Here is a 17,944-nt window from a genome sequence, read left to right on the forward strand (position 1 = left end):
AAATAACTGTAGTAGTACTACTAATAATAGAGGCATAGCTTTGAGATATTGTAGGTTTAGTTCCAGACTACTGTAATAAAGGGAATATCACAATAAAGTGTGTCACACATACGTTTTGGTTTTGCAGTACACATAAAAGTTATGTTTATTCTATACTGTATTCTATTTGAAGTGTGCAATAACATTATGTCTAAAAGCACAACATACATGCCTTAATTTAAAAATACTTTATTGCTGAAAATGCTAGTGATTATTTGAGTTTTCATTGTAATCTTTTTGCTGGTGGAGAGTCTTTTTTCAGTGTTGATGACTGCTGCCTGATCAGGATAGTGGTTGCTGAAGTTTGGGGTGGCTGTCACAGTTTCTTAACATAAGACAACAATGAAGTTTGCTGTATCAATTGGCTCTTCCTTTCCTTAAAGATTTCTCTTGAAGCATGTGATGCTGTGTGATAGCATTTTACCCACAGTAGAACTTCCTTCAGAATTGAAGTCAGTTCTCTCAAACCTGCTGCTGCTTAGTCAACTAAATTTATGTAATATTCTAAATCCTTTGTTGTCATATCAACAGTGTTCATAGCCTATGCACTAGGTGTAGCTTCCATCTCAAGAAACCACTTTCTTTGTTTAGCCAGGAAGTAACTCCTAATTCGTTCAGGTTTTATCATGAGATTGCAGCAATTTAGTTACATCTTCAGGATCCACTTCTCATTTTCTTGCTCTGTCCACCACATCTTCGTTTACTTCTGCCATTTAAGTCTTGAAACCCTCAAAGCCATGCATTAGGATTAGAATACATTTATTCCAAACTCCTGTTAATATTGATATTTTGACCTTCTCTTATGAATCACAGATGTTCTTAATGACATCTAGAATGGCGCATTCTTTCCAGAAGGTTTTTAATTTACTTTGCCCATATCTATCAAACAAATCACTGTCTATGACAGCAATAACGTTATGAATTGTATTTCTTAAATAATCAGACTTGAAAGTTAAAATTATGTCTTTATTCATGGGTTACAGAATGGATATTGTGTTAATAGGCCTGCGAATGTTAGTTTCTTGCATATCTTCTTTAACACTCTTGGATGACAAGTACATTGTCAATGAGCAGTAATATTTTGAAAGGAATTATTTTGAGCAATAGGTCTCAACAGTGGAAATAAAATATTTGGCAAACCATTCTATAAACAGACGTGATGTCATCTAGGCTTTGTTATTTCATTTATAGGGCACAGACAGAGTAGATTTAGCCTAATAGTTAGGGCCCTAGGATTTCCAGAATGGTAAGCATGGCTTCAAATCAACTTAAGGTCACCAGTTGCATTAGCCCCTAATGAAGGAGTCAGTCTGTCTGTTGAAGCTTTGAAGCCAAACACTGACTTCTGTTTTCTAAGTCTGAAAGTCCTAGATGGCATCTTCCTCCTCTAGAAAACTGTTTCATCTACATAAAAATCTATTTTTTAGTGTAGCCACCTTCATCAACGATCTTAGCTAGATATGGATAACATGCTGTAGCTTCTACATCAGCACTTGTTGCTTTACTTGCACTTTTATGTTATAGAGATCGCTTTTTCCTTAAATCTGAAGAACCAGCTTCAGACTTTTCTTCTGCAGCTTTCTCACCTCTCTCAGCCTTCGTAGAATTGAAGAGCATTAAGGCTTTACTCTGGATTAGGCTTTGGCTTAAGGTAATGATGAGGCTGCTTTGATCTTCTGTTCAGACCACTGAAACTTTCAGACTACTGAAATGTTACAAGCACAAACAACTGAAATATCTTAATAGTTCAAGAAGCACCTTCTCAACTGCGTTATCCTTCTTTCCCAAAGGTAACCAGTATCTTAAATTTTGTGTTTTTACCTGTTTTTGAAACATGATTAAGGCTGTTTCACTTTCTCATCATTCGTGTGTTCACTGGAGTAGCACTTTAAATTTTCTTCAGGAACTTTGATGCAAGAGGCCCTGCTTTTCACCTGTCTGAACTTTTGATATGCCTTCCTCACTAAGCTTAATCATATCTAGCTTTTGATTAAAAGTGAGAGATTTGCAGCTCTTTCTTTTACTTGAACACTTAGAAGCCATTGTAGGGTTATTAAGTGGCCTTATTTCAATATTGTTATATCTCAGAAGAGGGATGCCTGAGGCAAGGGAGAAAGATGGGGAATGGCTGGTTGGTGGAGGGGTCAGAACATTTATTGATTAAGTTTGCTGTTTTATTTGGGCATGATGGATGGCACCTTAAAACAATAAAAACATCAAAGATCACTGATCACAGATCACCATAACAGATAATAATGAAGAAGGTTGAGATATTGCATGAATTACCAAAATGTGATACAGAGACACAAAGTGAGCACATGTTGGGAAAATGGTGCTGACAGACTTGCTGGACACGAGATTGCCACGAATCTTCAATTTGCAAAAAGTGCAGTATCTGCAAAGTGCAATAAAGTACAACACAATAAAATGAAATGTGCTTGTATTTACCTAATAAGATTTTTCTGAGGATTAAATGAGATACATGGTAAAGAACTTAGGCTCTGGCATCAGAGAACATCTGTAACTCAGGGCAAATTACTTAACCTTTCTTGTTTGTTTTCTTATTGGTAAGATGGGAAGAATGATAGTACCAATCTCATAGTGCTATTGGGACTCGAAGAGTTAATAAATATAAACCATTTAATGTTAGCTATTTATTATACTTGTGATGTTATGATTATACAGAGCACTAAGCACAGTGCTCAAAATATTGTAACTACCTAATATATGTTAGCCGTAATAATAACGATTGTTATTCCTGTCCACGAGTCTCTTGTTCCTGAGAGTGAGAATAGCTTGAAATTAAAGGCCATGCTACCAACATGTAACATGTATCCCAGATTCCTTTGAGTCTGCTTCCAAATTATTCTAATCCTCTTGGAGTCTGGGGGTTATTATTTTAAAAAATTATTGACAGGAATATATAGAATTGGTAGAGAAAATTTTGACTGTCGTGATTTGTGTCAGTCGTTTATTTGGTGGTTTTTATGCATAAGCCAGGGCCAGTGCTTCAGAAATGTGCTGGTATCTTAATTTTCTTTAAATTATAATAATCTGAATGATTATTTTGAGGATTGTATTAGATTGGTGCAAAACTAAATGCAGTTTTTGCCATTAAAAAAGCTTTGAATTAAAAGTAATGGCAAAAACTGCATTTACTTTTGCACCAATCTAATAATTTTGTTTTATTTTTTTTTCTCTTCAAAGGATAGGTACTACAGATTTTAGTATTTTTTTTTCTTTTGTTGGAAAAAAAGTCTATTGGATGCTAAATGTCAAGGCCATGTTATTGTGTTCTTTTAAGTTAAAGCACATTGGCGCATTGTAGATCCTCAGTAATATTTCAGAGACCCTAGAGTTATATAATCCAAATTGGTAGAGGATGCCGCCATTTTCAACTTTTTTAAGAGGAAAGAAAAAGGCTTAATTTGGCCTAGCTAAATGATGAGGGATTTATTCAGTTGACTTTTTGGGATTAATGTCACTTTGATATTCCCTTTCCTGGAATATCTGATTTATAGATGGGTGGATGGAATGAATGCTTAGAAGTGCTACTGTGGTGTAAGTCTAAGGAAAGTATATTTCCAGTGTTCCTTAACAGTCTTTAGAATTATATTTTTTTCATTTAATTAAACTCAGAATAGTATCAGTTATAAACTGCTACTATACACCCTCCAAAAACAATAGCAGTCAGTGACCAGCAGGATTATAGCAAGGGGAAAAGAAGAATGAAAGTCGTGTTATATAGTAGGTGGTTTGTTTTATATAAATTTTATTTTATATATGTTTTATACATGTGTGCATGTATTGTAGGTGCATATATTTCTGTCATGTGTGTATAAAAGACAGATCAAAACAGCAATACACCTTGTTAATGTTATAAGCACAGACAACCAAAATATCTTACTGTAATAGTTCAAAAAACCTCTTCTGTGTTATCTTTTTTCCCCATAGGTAACCACTATCCTAATTTTGTATTTCTACCTCTTTTTAATCCTTAGACCTAAATAATTTATTATTTATTAACTTAAACATTTTGAAGCATTCTCTGATACATTTTTTTCTTTTGTAATCCTTTTTATTCCTTCATATTGAAGAAATATGTTGGAAGCCAGAATGGTTTTATTGTTTCATTTACCTTTTCACCTTTTATCCTCCAGTCATCCTAAATAATTTATTAAAGTCATGTAACTTTTTAAAAATTAGTACAGTATTCCCAGACTGAGGCCAGCAAAGTAGATTTGATGGTTACCTTTGCACTTGATCTTAGCCTAAAGATGGAGAAGTGATAATGATGTTTACCTTTAGCAATCATTTGGCATTGCAGATGATAGTCTATCAATGTGTTTATGTGGTTTTTGTTAATTTATTTTTGTTATTTGTATTCATCTAGTGGGATGAGTGAGAAGTACATTTATGTGTGTGTGTGTGTGTGTGTGTGTATGTGTATGTGTGTGTGTGTCTGTGTCTGTGTCTGTCTCTTTGGTTTTGTTTAAAGGTAGGGTGTATCTCTTACAAAATTAACCTAACAAAAAACAATGTTTATTATCATTCCTCACTTGGACACTTAGCCTCCCTTTATCTCTCCCCTCCCCCGTCTCAGATTATAATCATTGTTGAGGAAGGCAAGAATTTAGAAGGTGGATAATTGTATTTGTTCAGGAATAAAATTTACAGATTACAATCAGTCATCCTGTCTTCCACCCTGATATTTGGGCTTTATAACAGTTTGTTCAACTATTGAAAAGCTTTGAATTAGTCTGAATTTGGCATTCCATTGGTCATCCAGTAGTGAAAATTCCTACATTTTGGAAAGAAAAGTCACAGTGAGTACTTCACTCTTCTTTGAGTTATGTGTATATATACTTGTACACTAATGTGAAAGCAAAATTAAACTAATTTCAAATTCTTAAATGACTTTAGTGATCAGAAAAAATTATTTAAATGACATCTCTGAAGACTTAAATCTTTTGTCTACCCACAGGTTTTTATGGGACTCAATTCTCTGGATGAGAAAAAAATCTCAATCTTGAAGAGGATCAATAATTTGAGCCCGATAGGATTGCTACTGAGAATTTAACTTGTTATTTTAGTTATATAGAATTACTGATGTATTTAGTAGAATTTAACATTCGATGTATGTTATAGGATCCTGATGGAGAAAATGCTCGTAGGGCATTGCAACGAACAGGAGGATCATTTCCAGGAGGACATGTCCCTGATATGGGATCAGGGTTGATGAATTTACCACCTTCCATTCTCAATAATCCCAACATTCCTCCTGAGGTCATCAGTAATTTGCAGGCCGGTAGACTTGGTTCCACAATTTTTGTTGCCAATGTAAGTTGAAGCTTTAGTCTAAAATTGGTCATTCAGAGAGATAATTAGATAATTTGATTAGATGAATGAGTTAAAGGTTCATAAAACATTTTGCTTATTTTTAACTAAAGTAAGTGAAACTCAAACCCAACTGATGTATATATATATGCATACATGCATATATATATACACATATACAAGGTTAGAGTTTAAATACAAGGATTTGGATTTTTTAAACATGGATCTGTGCAATTTATACACATTCAAGCAGTTCTTGAAATTAAATTATATGTGTTTCAGTTTATATTTGTAAATGGATTTCTTTTTTGTAGCCTTGATATTTGTGAATATGCATGTCATAGTTGTTTGTCATTTGTTCTAAGCATTTGAAAGTCAGTGAAAACAATGCTTTTCAAAATCTGGATTTCTCTTGGTAAAAATAGATGTGCAAGTTTCAAAACAGGTTTGAGCAGTTGAGAGATGATTTTAGAAATTTAAAAAAGAGGATAAGGAACAATGTTGATGTAGCTTAATGATTTTAAACAACTGAAGATGTTTTTAAATTTGAGCATTATTGATGTATTGTTGAACTAGGCTTACGGTGCTTTATGGTTTTAAGATGTTCTTTTGTATTTACAGATGGGGAGAGGGATTTATTAGATATGTAACTTTATACAATTTTATATAAAGCTTGACTTCAAAGTTGGTTGGAAGAAGCTAAAGGAAGTGTTCAGCATAGCTGGAACTGTAAAGCGGGCAGATATTAAAGAAGACAAAGATGGCAAGAGCAGAGGAATGGGCACTGTCACTTTTGAGCAAGCAATTGAAGCAGTTCAAGCAATTTGTATCCTGACATTTTAGCATTGTTTGTGAGGTTGAAAAAGCTTAATACTATTTTTTTGGCGGGAGGCGGGGTTGAGGGTGGTAATTGAATTTAAGGTTGCCTGTGCCTGTCTTAGAGATGTATGTTAGACTTTAGCCTCCAGCAAATAAAACCCTGACTAGGTACAAGTACTCAAGTCACTCTTAAAACTTGAATTAGCCATATTGTACAAGGCTAGTATGAAGTTTTTTCTTCCCTCTCTTTTTACCATAATTAATTGTGTACGTGCATTTAACAATTGTGTAATCTATTGTATATTAATGCAGTTAATTTAAGTGAAGCCTTACGAGTTTACTTTTTTCAGTGGTTGAATTAAAAATAACCATCATTCTCAGCAAACTGACAGAAGAACAGAAAATCAAACACCACATATTCTCACTCATAGGCGGGTGTTGAACAATGAAAAAACATGGACACAGGGAGGGGTGCATCACACACTGGGATCTGTTGGAGGGGACTAGGGGAGAGACCACAGGGCGTGGGGAGGTTGGGGAGGGATAATATGGGGAGATATGCCAGATATAGGTGACAGGGGAATGGAGGCAGCAAACCACATTGCCATGTATGTACCTATGCAACAATCCTGCATGATCTGCACACGTACCCCAGAGCCTAAAGTACAATTAAAAATATAAAGAAATTTTATTGTAACAAAAAATTAAATTTCTTTTTTCTTATTTATTATACTTTATGTTCTGGAGTACGTGTGCAGATCATGCAGGTTTGTTACATAGGTGTACACGTGCCATGGTGAATTTTTTTTCCTTTCAATCAGAGGAATAATATGCTAAAAATGGAATTTTAATTATTTTAAATATAAGTTACTAATAAGTTAGTTTGGAGGTACAAAAGATTGAAGGAAAAATTACCTGGTGGAAATGCATTCCAGTAATCTGAACATAAGGTGAGGAATACTCAAATATTGGTAGTATCAATGGAAATGTATTTTAAAAAATACTAATAAAAATAATCTCATACAAAAAAATATATCTTACTGATGAAATGAAGTAATAAAGCAAAGAATTGAATATTTTTCTGAGTATACGAAAGTGGCTAATACCAATACGTATTAAAGATGTTAAAGTATCAGAGATAGTTGGACTCTAAGGTTATTAAAAATTAGTTTGTGTTCTGATATAATTTTATATAGTTATCTTAACTGGCTTTCCTTGACTGAACCAACAACAGCTATGTTTAATGGGCAGTTTTTATTTGATAGACCTATGCATGTGAAAATGGTGAGTTCCTGTATATCACGTCAACCTCCAACCTTTTCAAATCTTACTGGCTCTCCTCTACATTACAGTTCTTTGTGATAATATATTAACCATATTATAAACTTTCTTGCAATTAGGATGACAAGTCTGTTCCTCATGAAGAGTACCGTTCACATGATAGTAAAACACCACAATTACCACGTAAGTAAACGCTATTATGAGAAACATCATAGGCATTTTTGGTTTATTATGTGCTAAGCAAAACTCTGTTTTTATGCCTACATCTAATTTTTAAATTTGCTCTTTTAAATTAGAATTATCTGTTCTCTTTATATTTGCTATATATCAAATTTGCTATAATCACAATTTGGGATTAGTTTAGAGTTATGAAGATAGTTTGGTGCTATTGATTAGGAAGACTGAGAAGATAAATGTTATGTGCCTATTTTTTTTCTTTTTGGTAACTTTTCCTGACTATATAATCAGTAATACGTTCTAAAATGTTTGGTAAATTTATGCACTTGAAGGAAAAAAAGCTCTCTGTAATTTTATCATCTATGGGTAACTTCATTATAACATTTTTCTGTATTTTCCTCCAGCCTTGTATGTATATTTTTTAAATAGTTGGGAACAAAAATAATTTTGAATTGTATTTTATTTAACATTAGAGTGTAAGCATTTTTTATGTTGAAAATTATTTTCAAATAGTTTTATTGGTAGTATAATAGTCTATCAGATAGATGTTCTATAACTATTTCACTGTTCTGTATTTTAGGTGTTTGAACTTTTATTTCTGTTTGAGTAACCAACATCGTAACACATGCATTTTTGTACACAAATCTTTGTGATGGTTTTGGGTACTTTCTTCATACAGATATTCTGAAGTAGATTTACAGTTCTAATGGTATTCCCATTGATTAGTATTATCAAATTGTTTTCCAAATGATTATAACAGTGTAATACACTTAGCATCTTTGTCTCAGTGCCTCATTTGACAAGTGGGGATAATAATAATGTCTGCTTCATGGGGTTGACGTGAGTATTACATGAATTAGTATATGTAAACCACTTAGAATCATTCTGGCATTATGTAAGCACTCAATAAATATTAGCTATTGCTTTTGCTATTTCACTGCACCTTCTCTGGTTTTTAAAATGTTCTTATAAGAAATCTTAAATATAAGATAAAAAAATTATTTATATAGTTACATGCCGTATTTGTTGTAGAGTTTTTTTCTTTAAAATAAATAAAATTTTACAGGTAAAATGGAGCTTCCCCATCTCTGTTGTCCATCTTTCAACTTATGCCTTATCCAGAGGAAGCAACTTATGAATAGAGTATTTATTATTTAGTTTTTAATAATTTGATTACACATATCTACCATACTACCATAAACATAGGGAATTGTTTTGCTGGATTTACAATTTTGTTTGAGTAACATCATAATGTATTATATAACTTGCTTTTTTTGTTTAAAATTGTTTTGAAGATTCATTTATATTGATAGATGTAGCTCTAGTTTCTTCATTTTAACTGCTGATACCACATTTTATACATTTTTCTGTTTTTAGGTTAATTTTTAGTTATGTATTAAGTTGTAAAGTATTTGTTCTTTTTTATTAGAATTATCTATTCTCTTTATATTTGCTAGAAATTATGTGTAAAACTGGCCTTCATCTATTGTTTTTGGGAAGTTGTTAATTACTGATGGTTTATATTTTCTATTGTTTTTGAGTCAATTTTTGTAATTTCTATTTTTCTAAGGATTTTTCTATTTTTGTTCATTTTCAAATATTTTGGCATACAATTATCTCTTAGTAAATTTTTCTACATCTATGGTTCTGTTTTAAAAATTCTGAGTTTGCGTTTTTTACTTTTTTCTTGGTTAAGTTTGTTAGAAATGTGTCAGTTTTAATAGTGTATTCAAATAACTGAATTTGGATGTTTTGTATTTTTAATTTCTGCTTTTAGCCTTATTTATTATGTTTTTTCCTTCTATTTCTTTGGGTTTAGTTTTTTTTTGTCCTAACTCCTTAAGTCGAATGCTTACTTTAAATTGGTAGCTTTTCTTTTCTAATATAAGCAGTTATGACTATAAAGCTAGTACATGGGTTTTGCTATGGAGCATTTTTATGATGGGTCACTTTTTAGAGTATTTAAAAATTACCATTATGGGCCAGGTGCAGTAGCTCACTCCTGTTATCCCAGCACTTTGGGAGGCCAAGGCGGGCTGATCACTTGAGGTCCGGAGTTCAAAAAAAGTGAGGATCTTTTATTAGTAAATTATCTCAATTTTGGTTTTTAAACATCTTCACAGATAGTTTAACTTGTTTTATAGTTTAAGATTGATAATTATTTTCTCTAAGCACTTTAAAAGTGTTCTGCAGTCTTTAGGTTTATACCGTTGCTATTAAGTCAACTATTTGTGAATCGTCATTTCTTTATAAGTCACCTGTGTCCTTCCTGTAGTTGATTTTAAGACATGTCTTTGTTGTGCAGTTTGTCCACAAAGACCAAAGTCTTAAAATCAGCTCCATGTCATTATGCAACCAACCTAACGTCTCAAAAATTTCCTCTTCTATGAATAATAGATGTTAAAACACTTAGGGTGCCATATATTATAAATAAATATAGCCATGAGAAAACTAGGTAATGTAATATTTGCTTTATGCAACGTTATGCTTTCCTGCTTATTTACTTTTTACTGTTATTTGAACCATTTAAAAAGTAATTCTCAAATTTGAAGTGGTTCTGCAAATTTGGGCAAGATGCTTATTTTCAGATGTGTGTGTCATATATAAGGTGCTATGATATTCAAAATCCTCTAGATATTTTATTATTCCTTTCATTGTACCTTTAAGTGGTATATAAGGTGTACTTTATATTGTATCATGTTTCATATCATAAAACACTTCTCATTAATAAATGGTTTTATAGTCAGGCTTCAGTGTGCTACTTTCTAGATAAAAGCAAGAACCAGTGCAAATTTGCAGAAATTTTAGGGATACTACTTCAGGTATATGGCTTTTTAAAAAATTTTCTTGCCAATTAGTTAATCATATACGGATCTTGGTAATATTGTTCTCATTTTTGTTTTAGGTGGTCTTGGAGGCATTGGAATGGGACTTGGTCCAGGTGGACAGCCTATTAGTGCCAGCCAGCTGAACATAGGTGGTGTAATGGGAAATTTAGGTCCAGGTGGTGAGTATTCCAACTTTCTTTTTTTCTTTTTAAATGATACATATGCTAGCTAATAAAGCCATTGATCTGGTCTGTTTAAAGGACTCTAATTAATAGTTAGATATTTATGATGTCACTTCAGGCTGAAAAAGGAATGAAACCTTGAGAGCAGCTAACATTAAACAGGCAAAAGTCAGGAAGGTTTCTTTGGGGCCAGCTGTATTGTAGCTAGCCTTTTAGCACTTTTGATTTTGAAATGCCTTTAAGGCAGAAGGAGAATATGTCATGTATGTACAGTATTTATGGAGTGGCTGAAATGCTATAATATCATAGCCAACTTAAATTTGGGAAGGTGGCTTTTCAGGTAGTTATTTGGCTGGTCCTCTGAAGGAACTCACAGTTCATTTTTGGAGACTGGTTTTTCAACTGTGGTGTTAGGACCCAGACTTTTAATTTTATATCTTAAAAATTGTTGAGAGCCCCCAAATGCTTTTGTTTATATAGTTATAATTACCAGTATTTACTGGTATTTATTATACTATAAATGAAATAAAAATGAAATGTATTACAAATGAAAACTTGGAAAGCAGAAAAATTATGTATTAAAAAATAAACTCATTACATGTTAATATAAATAAAACCTATAAGAAAATAAACTATTTTTCAATGTAAAAAAGAAATTAGTGAGGAGATGGCATTGTTTTACCTTTCCACACATCTTTTTAATGTTTGGCTTAATTTTAGACATCCATGCTGTTATATTTGTTTCTGCATTTAGTTTTTTGTGATACTGTGTATCATATAGTCTTTGGAAAATTACATCTTAAACTCAAGAGAAACAGTGGCAAAACAGTCAAATAATGTCTTGGTAGTATTTGGTGACTTAAATAGTTTTGACCTTTTGAACCCTAAAGAGTCCCTGGACCATTCTTTGTGAATTCTTGTTTTAATTGATAGACTGATACATGCTATCAGGTTTCTATTTTTGTTGAGATGCTGTAGTCACACTTTATGAGGCTCATTATGGGGTAATCATTCTGATCCAAACACGTTTTCTCCCTTATCCTTAGACTCTCACACCTACCTACCACCTCCTAAATATGTACTATTTATAATTTTAAATTTTATACTACTCCTTTAACTGCCATGTTTAGAGGAGTCCTTACATTCTGGCCTGATCTCTAAATGTGCTGTCGTGATATTTCTGTGTCTGTGCTGGAAAAAAAAAAATCATTGATACTAATATTTCTGTGTTTATTGTGGAAAAAAGTAAATGATTACCTAGTTCTAGATATTTTCTAGCTGAATGTTGTGGGTGTTACTAGTGAATTTTGCTTTCTTGTCTAATAAATGTTCTTAGAAGCCTTTCTGAAGATTCATGATTAGACAGCTCCTATGGCATAGCACTTTAAACCATGCCTCCTGTACCCCACCGCTTCTCTAGTGTTTCATTGTGGTTAGACCAGTGGTATCTATCTTGCTATAATGCATTATATCATTCTTTAGTCATAAAAATAAAATTTACTTAAAGTACATACTGTGTATTTTATTTGAGGTATGGGAATGGATGGTCCAGGTTTTGGAGGAATGAATAGAATTGGAGGAGGTATGTATAAAGATTTGTTTTTTTGTATGTACCCATCACCATTTTTAATAAACTAGAAACTGTGTTGAGAATTCCATGAAAAAAAGTCATGGTTTATTGTTGGCTCATGTTCTAAAGGCTGCTAGCAGAAATTGAGCCTGGTACATACTTAAAGGAAGGTGATGTATTAAGAAATAGCTGCACAAGGTGGGGTGGATGAAAAGCTTACTGGTGAGATTTAACATTTACAAAATGTATCTTTCAGCTATATGACTGACAGTTGAATCTCAATATTAATCTTTATTCCATAGGAATAGGGTTTGGTGGTCTGGAAGCAATGAATAGCATGGGAGGATTTGGAGGAGTTGGCCGAATGGGAGGTAGGTACATGTATGCAATGGGAAGCGTTCACACATTTAGTTTTCCCTGTTATTAAAATCTCCACCCTGTAACTTAGGAATGGGTGCTAAAAATGTCTTCAGAAGGCATATAGGCACTATGGGATAAAGATAGGCATGGTGGGAATGGGGATGGTATGTATAGCATGTGAGGTAAGTTGGGTAAATGACAATTTTGTATTTGTGACTTAATGCTGTTTTTTCATAGTTTAGATACATTCCTGATGTTTTCATCATGCACTGATACATTTGAAAAGGGTTAATTTGTTGCACAATTTTTTCAGAGCTGTACCGTGGTGCGATGACTAGTAGCATGGAGCGAGATTTTGGACGTGGTGATATTGGAATAAATCGAGGCTTTGGAGATTCCTTTGGTAGACTTGGTAGGGCTGGCTGCATACTTCTCTTCTTTTTGTAGGCTCTAATTTTCAAAAGTTGGTTTCTCTTTTTCTGTGAAACATCAGAAAATTACAATGTTTTATACAACTTATTACCTGAAGAAAACATTTTAAGGATTTTAATATGCTAGCTCTCTTTTTCAACATCTTATATATTTGAACTCTATTTTCAGAAGACTTTATGCTTTTCAGTTATTGTACATTGGAGCACGTAGTACCTTGGAAATTTTAAAGTATGATTATTCAAATTAATTAGTATATTATCTTTCCATCCTTGTTTAGGCAGTGCAATGATTGGAGGGTTTGCAGGAAGAATAGGAGCTTCTAACATGGGTCCAGTAGGATCTGGAATAAGTAGGTTTAAATTTTACTAGAATTTATTCAGTAATATTTGAGTGCTTGCAAAGACTTTGCAAGAGTAGTTATTGTAGTATAGTAATACTTTGTTCTTACTTGTTAATGTGTCTTGCTATAATTTGAGAAACCTTGATAGTTAAAGACTTTGTTTGATTATTGTTTGAAATTTCTGAATTAACTGTTTGAATTTTACTTCTTTGATATTTCTAAACTGTGTGCCAGCAGTCAATCCAAGAACCTTCTTTCCAACTAAGGAATCTGGGGATTTCTCTGATCTTGTGTCAGGAACAACTTTTGCTTTAGCACCAACTTTGTTTCCTTGCTTATTTTCTGTAATAGCCATTAGTGACTAGCTTATTTTTTTTGTAAATATCTATATCTTTTGGTAAATGCAGATGTAACACTTTTAGGCACCTCATGAGCTTGAGGGCTAAGGTCGAAAGAGGTGCTTATTTATTTTCCTCTTGAACCTTTCTCGTAATAGCATCAAGAATACTTGCAACACTAGGGAATGCTGAATCTCCCATCCATTTCCATTACTACCTTTTAGACTTTATATTAAACCTGAACACATGGCTTATTTATTATTATTATTTTTAACCTCTTTTGCTTAGTGGGCCATGTCTCTGAACTCTCCATATTTTATTGACGTCCTTTAATTGATGAAATTTCACAAATAGGAAATACAACTACTCTACGAGTAAATTCTAAAATCCTGTCAGCTGAAGATATCTACTTCTATTGTATCTTGCTCCTCATTTTATTCCTTTTTGCATCATCTTTTAGCCACAGCCATTTCCTGTTAGTCCTAACTTTCCTACCTTTCTCTTTTATCTCAGTGTTTATACTTCTGTTTCCCTGATTTTATACTGGTTATTTACAGAAAGCCAATTTGAGGGTGATGTTAATTTTTAGAATTTCCATGTTAGGGGATATTAAGTACTAGAAAAAAGTTTTGATAATAAGTAGATGGGAGTAATTGACAAGGACAGAAAATAGCATCAGTGGGTAAGAATGAAGTAGGTATGAGCTCAGAGTTAAATTCTCAAGCTCTGGCTAAATGGGGAGTGTTTTTTTGTTGTTCCTTTGACAAGTTCTTTATAATATTGAGAGTAAAAATTATGTTTTGCTATGATTATTGAATTACCATGAGAAGAAAAACTGTATGGGAAACAGAGGTGAAGATGCTGAGGTGAAAGCTAAGCTAGGGAAGGAATATTTACCTGTAGGAGAGTATGATGAAAGCAGCTTGAGTGCTAGAGTTGTAGTAATTTGAATTTATCTCTGTGTATCTTTATTCTAGCAATTATTATGCTTGATATTATTGGAAAACAAAAATAAGGATGTGAACAACTATCATGCTATTGGAAGCAGTGATTGATAGAGGATTTATATATTTATATATTTTATGATCAGAATATAAATTTTACATTTATATATGTATAATGTATTTATATAGTGGCTAGAATTTCTAAGCTAACCAAATGTATTCTGAAGTGAATGCTGGTCTTTGGAAAGTTGTTATATTATCTGTATTAAAATATTTTTATGTTTATAATCTAATTATACAAATAATTTTCCCCCTTCTTTCTCAAAAATGATTATCTCTTCTTCTTTTCCTCTTTTCTCCTCTTCCCCTTTTCCTTATGTTTTTGAAACAAAAACATGAAATTCCCAAATTCCCTGTCCTTTCTTGAAAATCCAGGTGGTGGAATGGGTGGCATGAACAGTGTGACTGGAGGAATGGGGATGGGACTGGACCGGATGAGTTCCAGCTTTGATAGAATGGGACCAGGTATAGGAGCTATACTGGAAAGAAGCATCGACATGGATCGAGGATTTTTATCGGGTCCAATGGGAAGCGGAATGAGAGACAGAATAGGCTCCAAAGGCAACCAGATATTTGTCAGAAATGTAAGCAAATAAATATTAAGGATAATTGAAATTCTTTTTTTTCTTGTATATATGTTACTAATACCTCTTTTCATTCTAGCTACCTTTTGACTTGACTTGGCAGAAACTAAAAGAGAAATTCAGTCAGTGTGGTAAGTATGCCAATGACTGCAGTATGTTGATAATGATTATGCAGGAAAATTGGTTGTAAACTTTTAAACACTGTGTTTAGACCTTTGCCTGATGCCTATTCCTGGATAGTCTTGATAGTGTGCCAGGTCTAATTCCACTACAGATAAGTGAATTATTTCACTACCTTTTGACTTAGAGCAGTGCTATTACTACTAGGTAATAACAAGGTTTAGGATAGATCCTATCATTGTCTTCTGTTAATAAAGATAGGGCTTGTCTTATTACCTCATTTAAAAAATATAAATATATGATCATTGTTTGCATTAAAATGTTTTTTCTCATGGGAAATATTAATAAATGATATATTTATTTCTTTTTTCTTTTTCTTTTTTTTTGAGACGGAGTTTCGCTCTTGTTACCCAGGCTGGAGTGCAATGGCACGATCTCGGCTCACCACAACCTCCGCCTCCTGGGTTCAGGCAATTCTCCTGCCTCAGCCTCCTGAGTAGCTGGGATTACAGGCATGTGCCACCATGCCCAGCTAATGTTTTGTATTTTTAGTAGACACGGGGTTTCACCATGTTGACCAGGATGGTCTCGATCTCTTGACCTCGTGATCCACCCACCTCGGCCTCCCAAAGTGCTGGGATTACAGGCTTGAGCCACCGCGCCCGGCCTCGTATTTCTTTGTTTATAGTATAGGGCAGTGGATTATCAGCATAACCAACAGAGATGCTGACATCCAATTGATAAGGGAGTTAATAGGTGAGACCCATTCTACAGACACTATATTCCTACCTAACGTAGGAAACCTAGCTGGTAGCATACAACCCACTGCCAGCAATGCCTTGGACATGGGTACATTTTAGTTGCCCTTCTTTTTAACTATAATGATACTACTTATACAACCTTAATATGTTCCACAGGTCTGCAGAAGATGTTTTATTACTTTTTAAAAAGAGCCTTTTTTATACCATACTTACTTTTGTTATAAAATATATTAATGGACTAAATTCTCACTTTTTTTTCTTTTGCAATAATGGGAGAATTCATGTGAGTTTCATAAAATATTTTTTGCTGCTATTAATATTTTTCTGCTATTGCATGGAATCTCAGAGACAAGAGTCACAATAGGAAGCAACATAAGGTAGCATTTGTATAATTTCTATGATCATGAAGAGATAGGTTTAGTGTTCTGTCACAAAATAGCCTTTGTGGCCACTACAGAGATAATATTACCTTAGATTTCTTTATGTATAACTCTTTTATAGCTTTTATTATATTAATAATTGTTTGTTCAAATTTTCTTCCTATGTGGAAGCTCTTGAAGGCAAGAACTGTCTTTTTAGCTTAGCTCCTTTTATTGCCTTTGTACATACAGTAAGAGTTTATGAAAAATTTGTAAGTTAAGTGTTCTGGGTATATGTAATTTATTCATTAAATCCACAAACATATTTTTGTCAGTCTGCTAGTCACTAAAATTTTGAAGGTGAACAAAGGGCTCTTGCCCTCAAAGAACATACAATGTGAATTTGTCTAGGCTGTTCTGTTAAGTCTCTTTCTTGATTGTCCTTTTATTTCCACTAATAAAAATTAAAGTGATGGAAACTTAAAATTTTTTTTGAAAAGAAAAGTTGTTGAAAACAAAGTCAACTGGTTAATAGTCGCTACTAAGAGAAAGCAAAATAGTAAAGCAGGAGTAAGAAGATCTACCAGAATGAGTCAGCAGTATCTGACCATGGATCTTGTAGACTACAGAGGAAAAAATGTATATAGGGTCTTAGTGAAATACATCAAATGAGGAGCAGTGGCAGCAAGTATAATCTCTGTTGATGTAGCTTCGGTGAAAATAAAAATCTCCAAATGAGGTATGACATTATATTAAAAGTAGAAGTGAAACTTAGCAAGGTAAAGAGCAAAGCAGGACAAATAAACGACAATGAATAGGTGACCAATGTTGAGCTGCCTGTTCCTTATTCTTTGTAGGCTCATATCTTTTGAGGTTAGATATGAGCAAGGCTTGCAGCAAATTTGAAATTTTTGGTGGGCCTCTGGTCGGAGTGGCGTTGTTTTGACATGAGGACATCAGCTATTGCAAGACATTTTTTTGAAAGGAAAAACCATTTAAATTTGTGTAGAAAATTTTTACAGTATTTTAGCTATATAAAATAATGGTTAAATTATTATTCTTTGCTATTTTGGCTCTATTCTTATAATCCTTTTTTGGTCATAATTCTATTTTAAGATTAATGATTTTTATTTTATCAATTCTTTTGTAAAAGTTTCTGACTCTTAGATTTCAGTTTAAGGTAACACTATATTTATACAATTCTCTATATCTCCCTTATTTTTAACCTTGAACTATATTGATGGGAAAGAAAATAAAGTTATAATAGTATAGAATTAAGTGTCCAGATATTGACAACTATACAAATTATCTAGCTAGTATGAACTGAACCATCCATTTTTCTGCCATGTCATTTATTTATAAATCTTTTTTCTTAGTATGGGGACATTTCTTTTTAACATGCTGCAAGCTAGT

General features: G+C 33.1%; 1 protein-coding gene across 2 annotated transcripts in view; it reads left to right on the forward strand.

The window, feature by feature from the left end:
* The window catches only part of MYEF2 (myelin expression factor 2), a 36,018-nt gene that overhangs the window by 13,746 nt on the left and 4,328 nt on the right, over positions 1-17,944 (forward strand). The window contains exons 6-16 of one of the 2 annotated variants that reach the window (XM_039468825.2): positions 5,188-5,379; positions 6,049-6,202; positions 7,430-7,479; positions 7,596-7,659; positions 10,559-10,660; positions 12,195-12,245; positions 12,536-12,604; positions 12,907-13,005; positions 13,303-13,374; positions 15,083-15,291; positions 15,371-15,422. In XM_039468825.2, the coding sequence (XP_039324759.1) occupies positions 5,188-5,379; positions 6,049-6,202; positions 7,430-7,479; positions 7,596-7,659; positions 10,559-10,660; positions 12,195-12,245; positions 12,536-12,604; positions 12,907-13,005; positions 13,303-13,374; positions 15,083-15,291; positions 15,371-15,422 (1,114 nt within the window). The remainder of the gene's footprint in view (positions 1-5,187; positions 5,380-6,048; positions 6,203-7,429; positions 7,480-7,595; positions 7,660-10,558; positions 10,661-12,194; positions 12,246-12,535; positions 12,605-12,906; positions 13,006-13,302; positions 13,375-15,082; positions 15,292-15,370; positions 15,423-17,944) is intronic. The other variant, XM_039468827.2, reaches the window with a different exon arrangement.

Source organism: Saimiri boliviensis, chromosome 2, assembly GCF_048565385.1.
Source record: "Saimiri boliviensis isolate mSaiBol1 chromosome 2, mSaiBol1.pri, whole genome shotgun sequence".
Lineage (NCBI taxonomy): Eukaryota > Metazoa > Chordata > Mammalia > Primates > Cebidae > Saimiri > Saimiri boliviensis.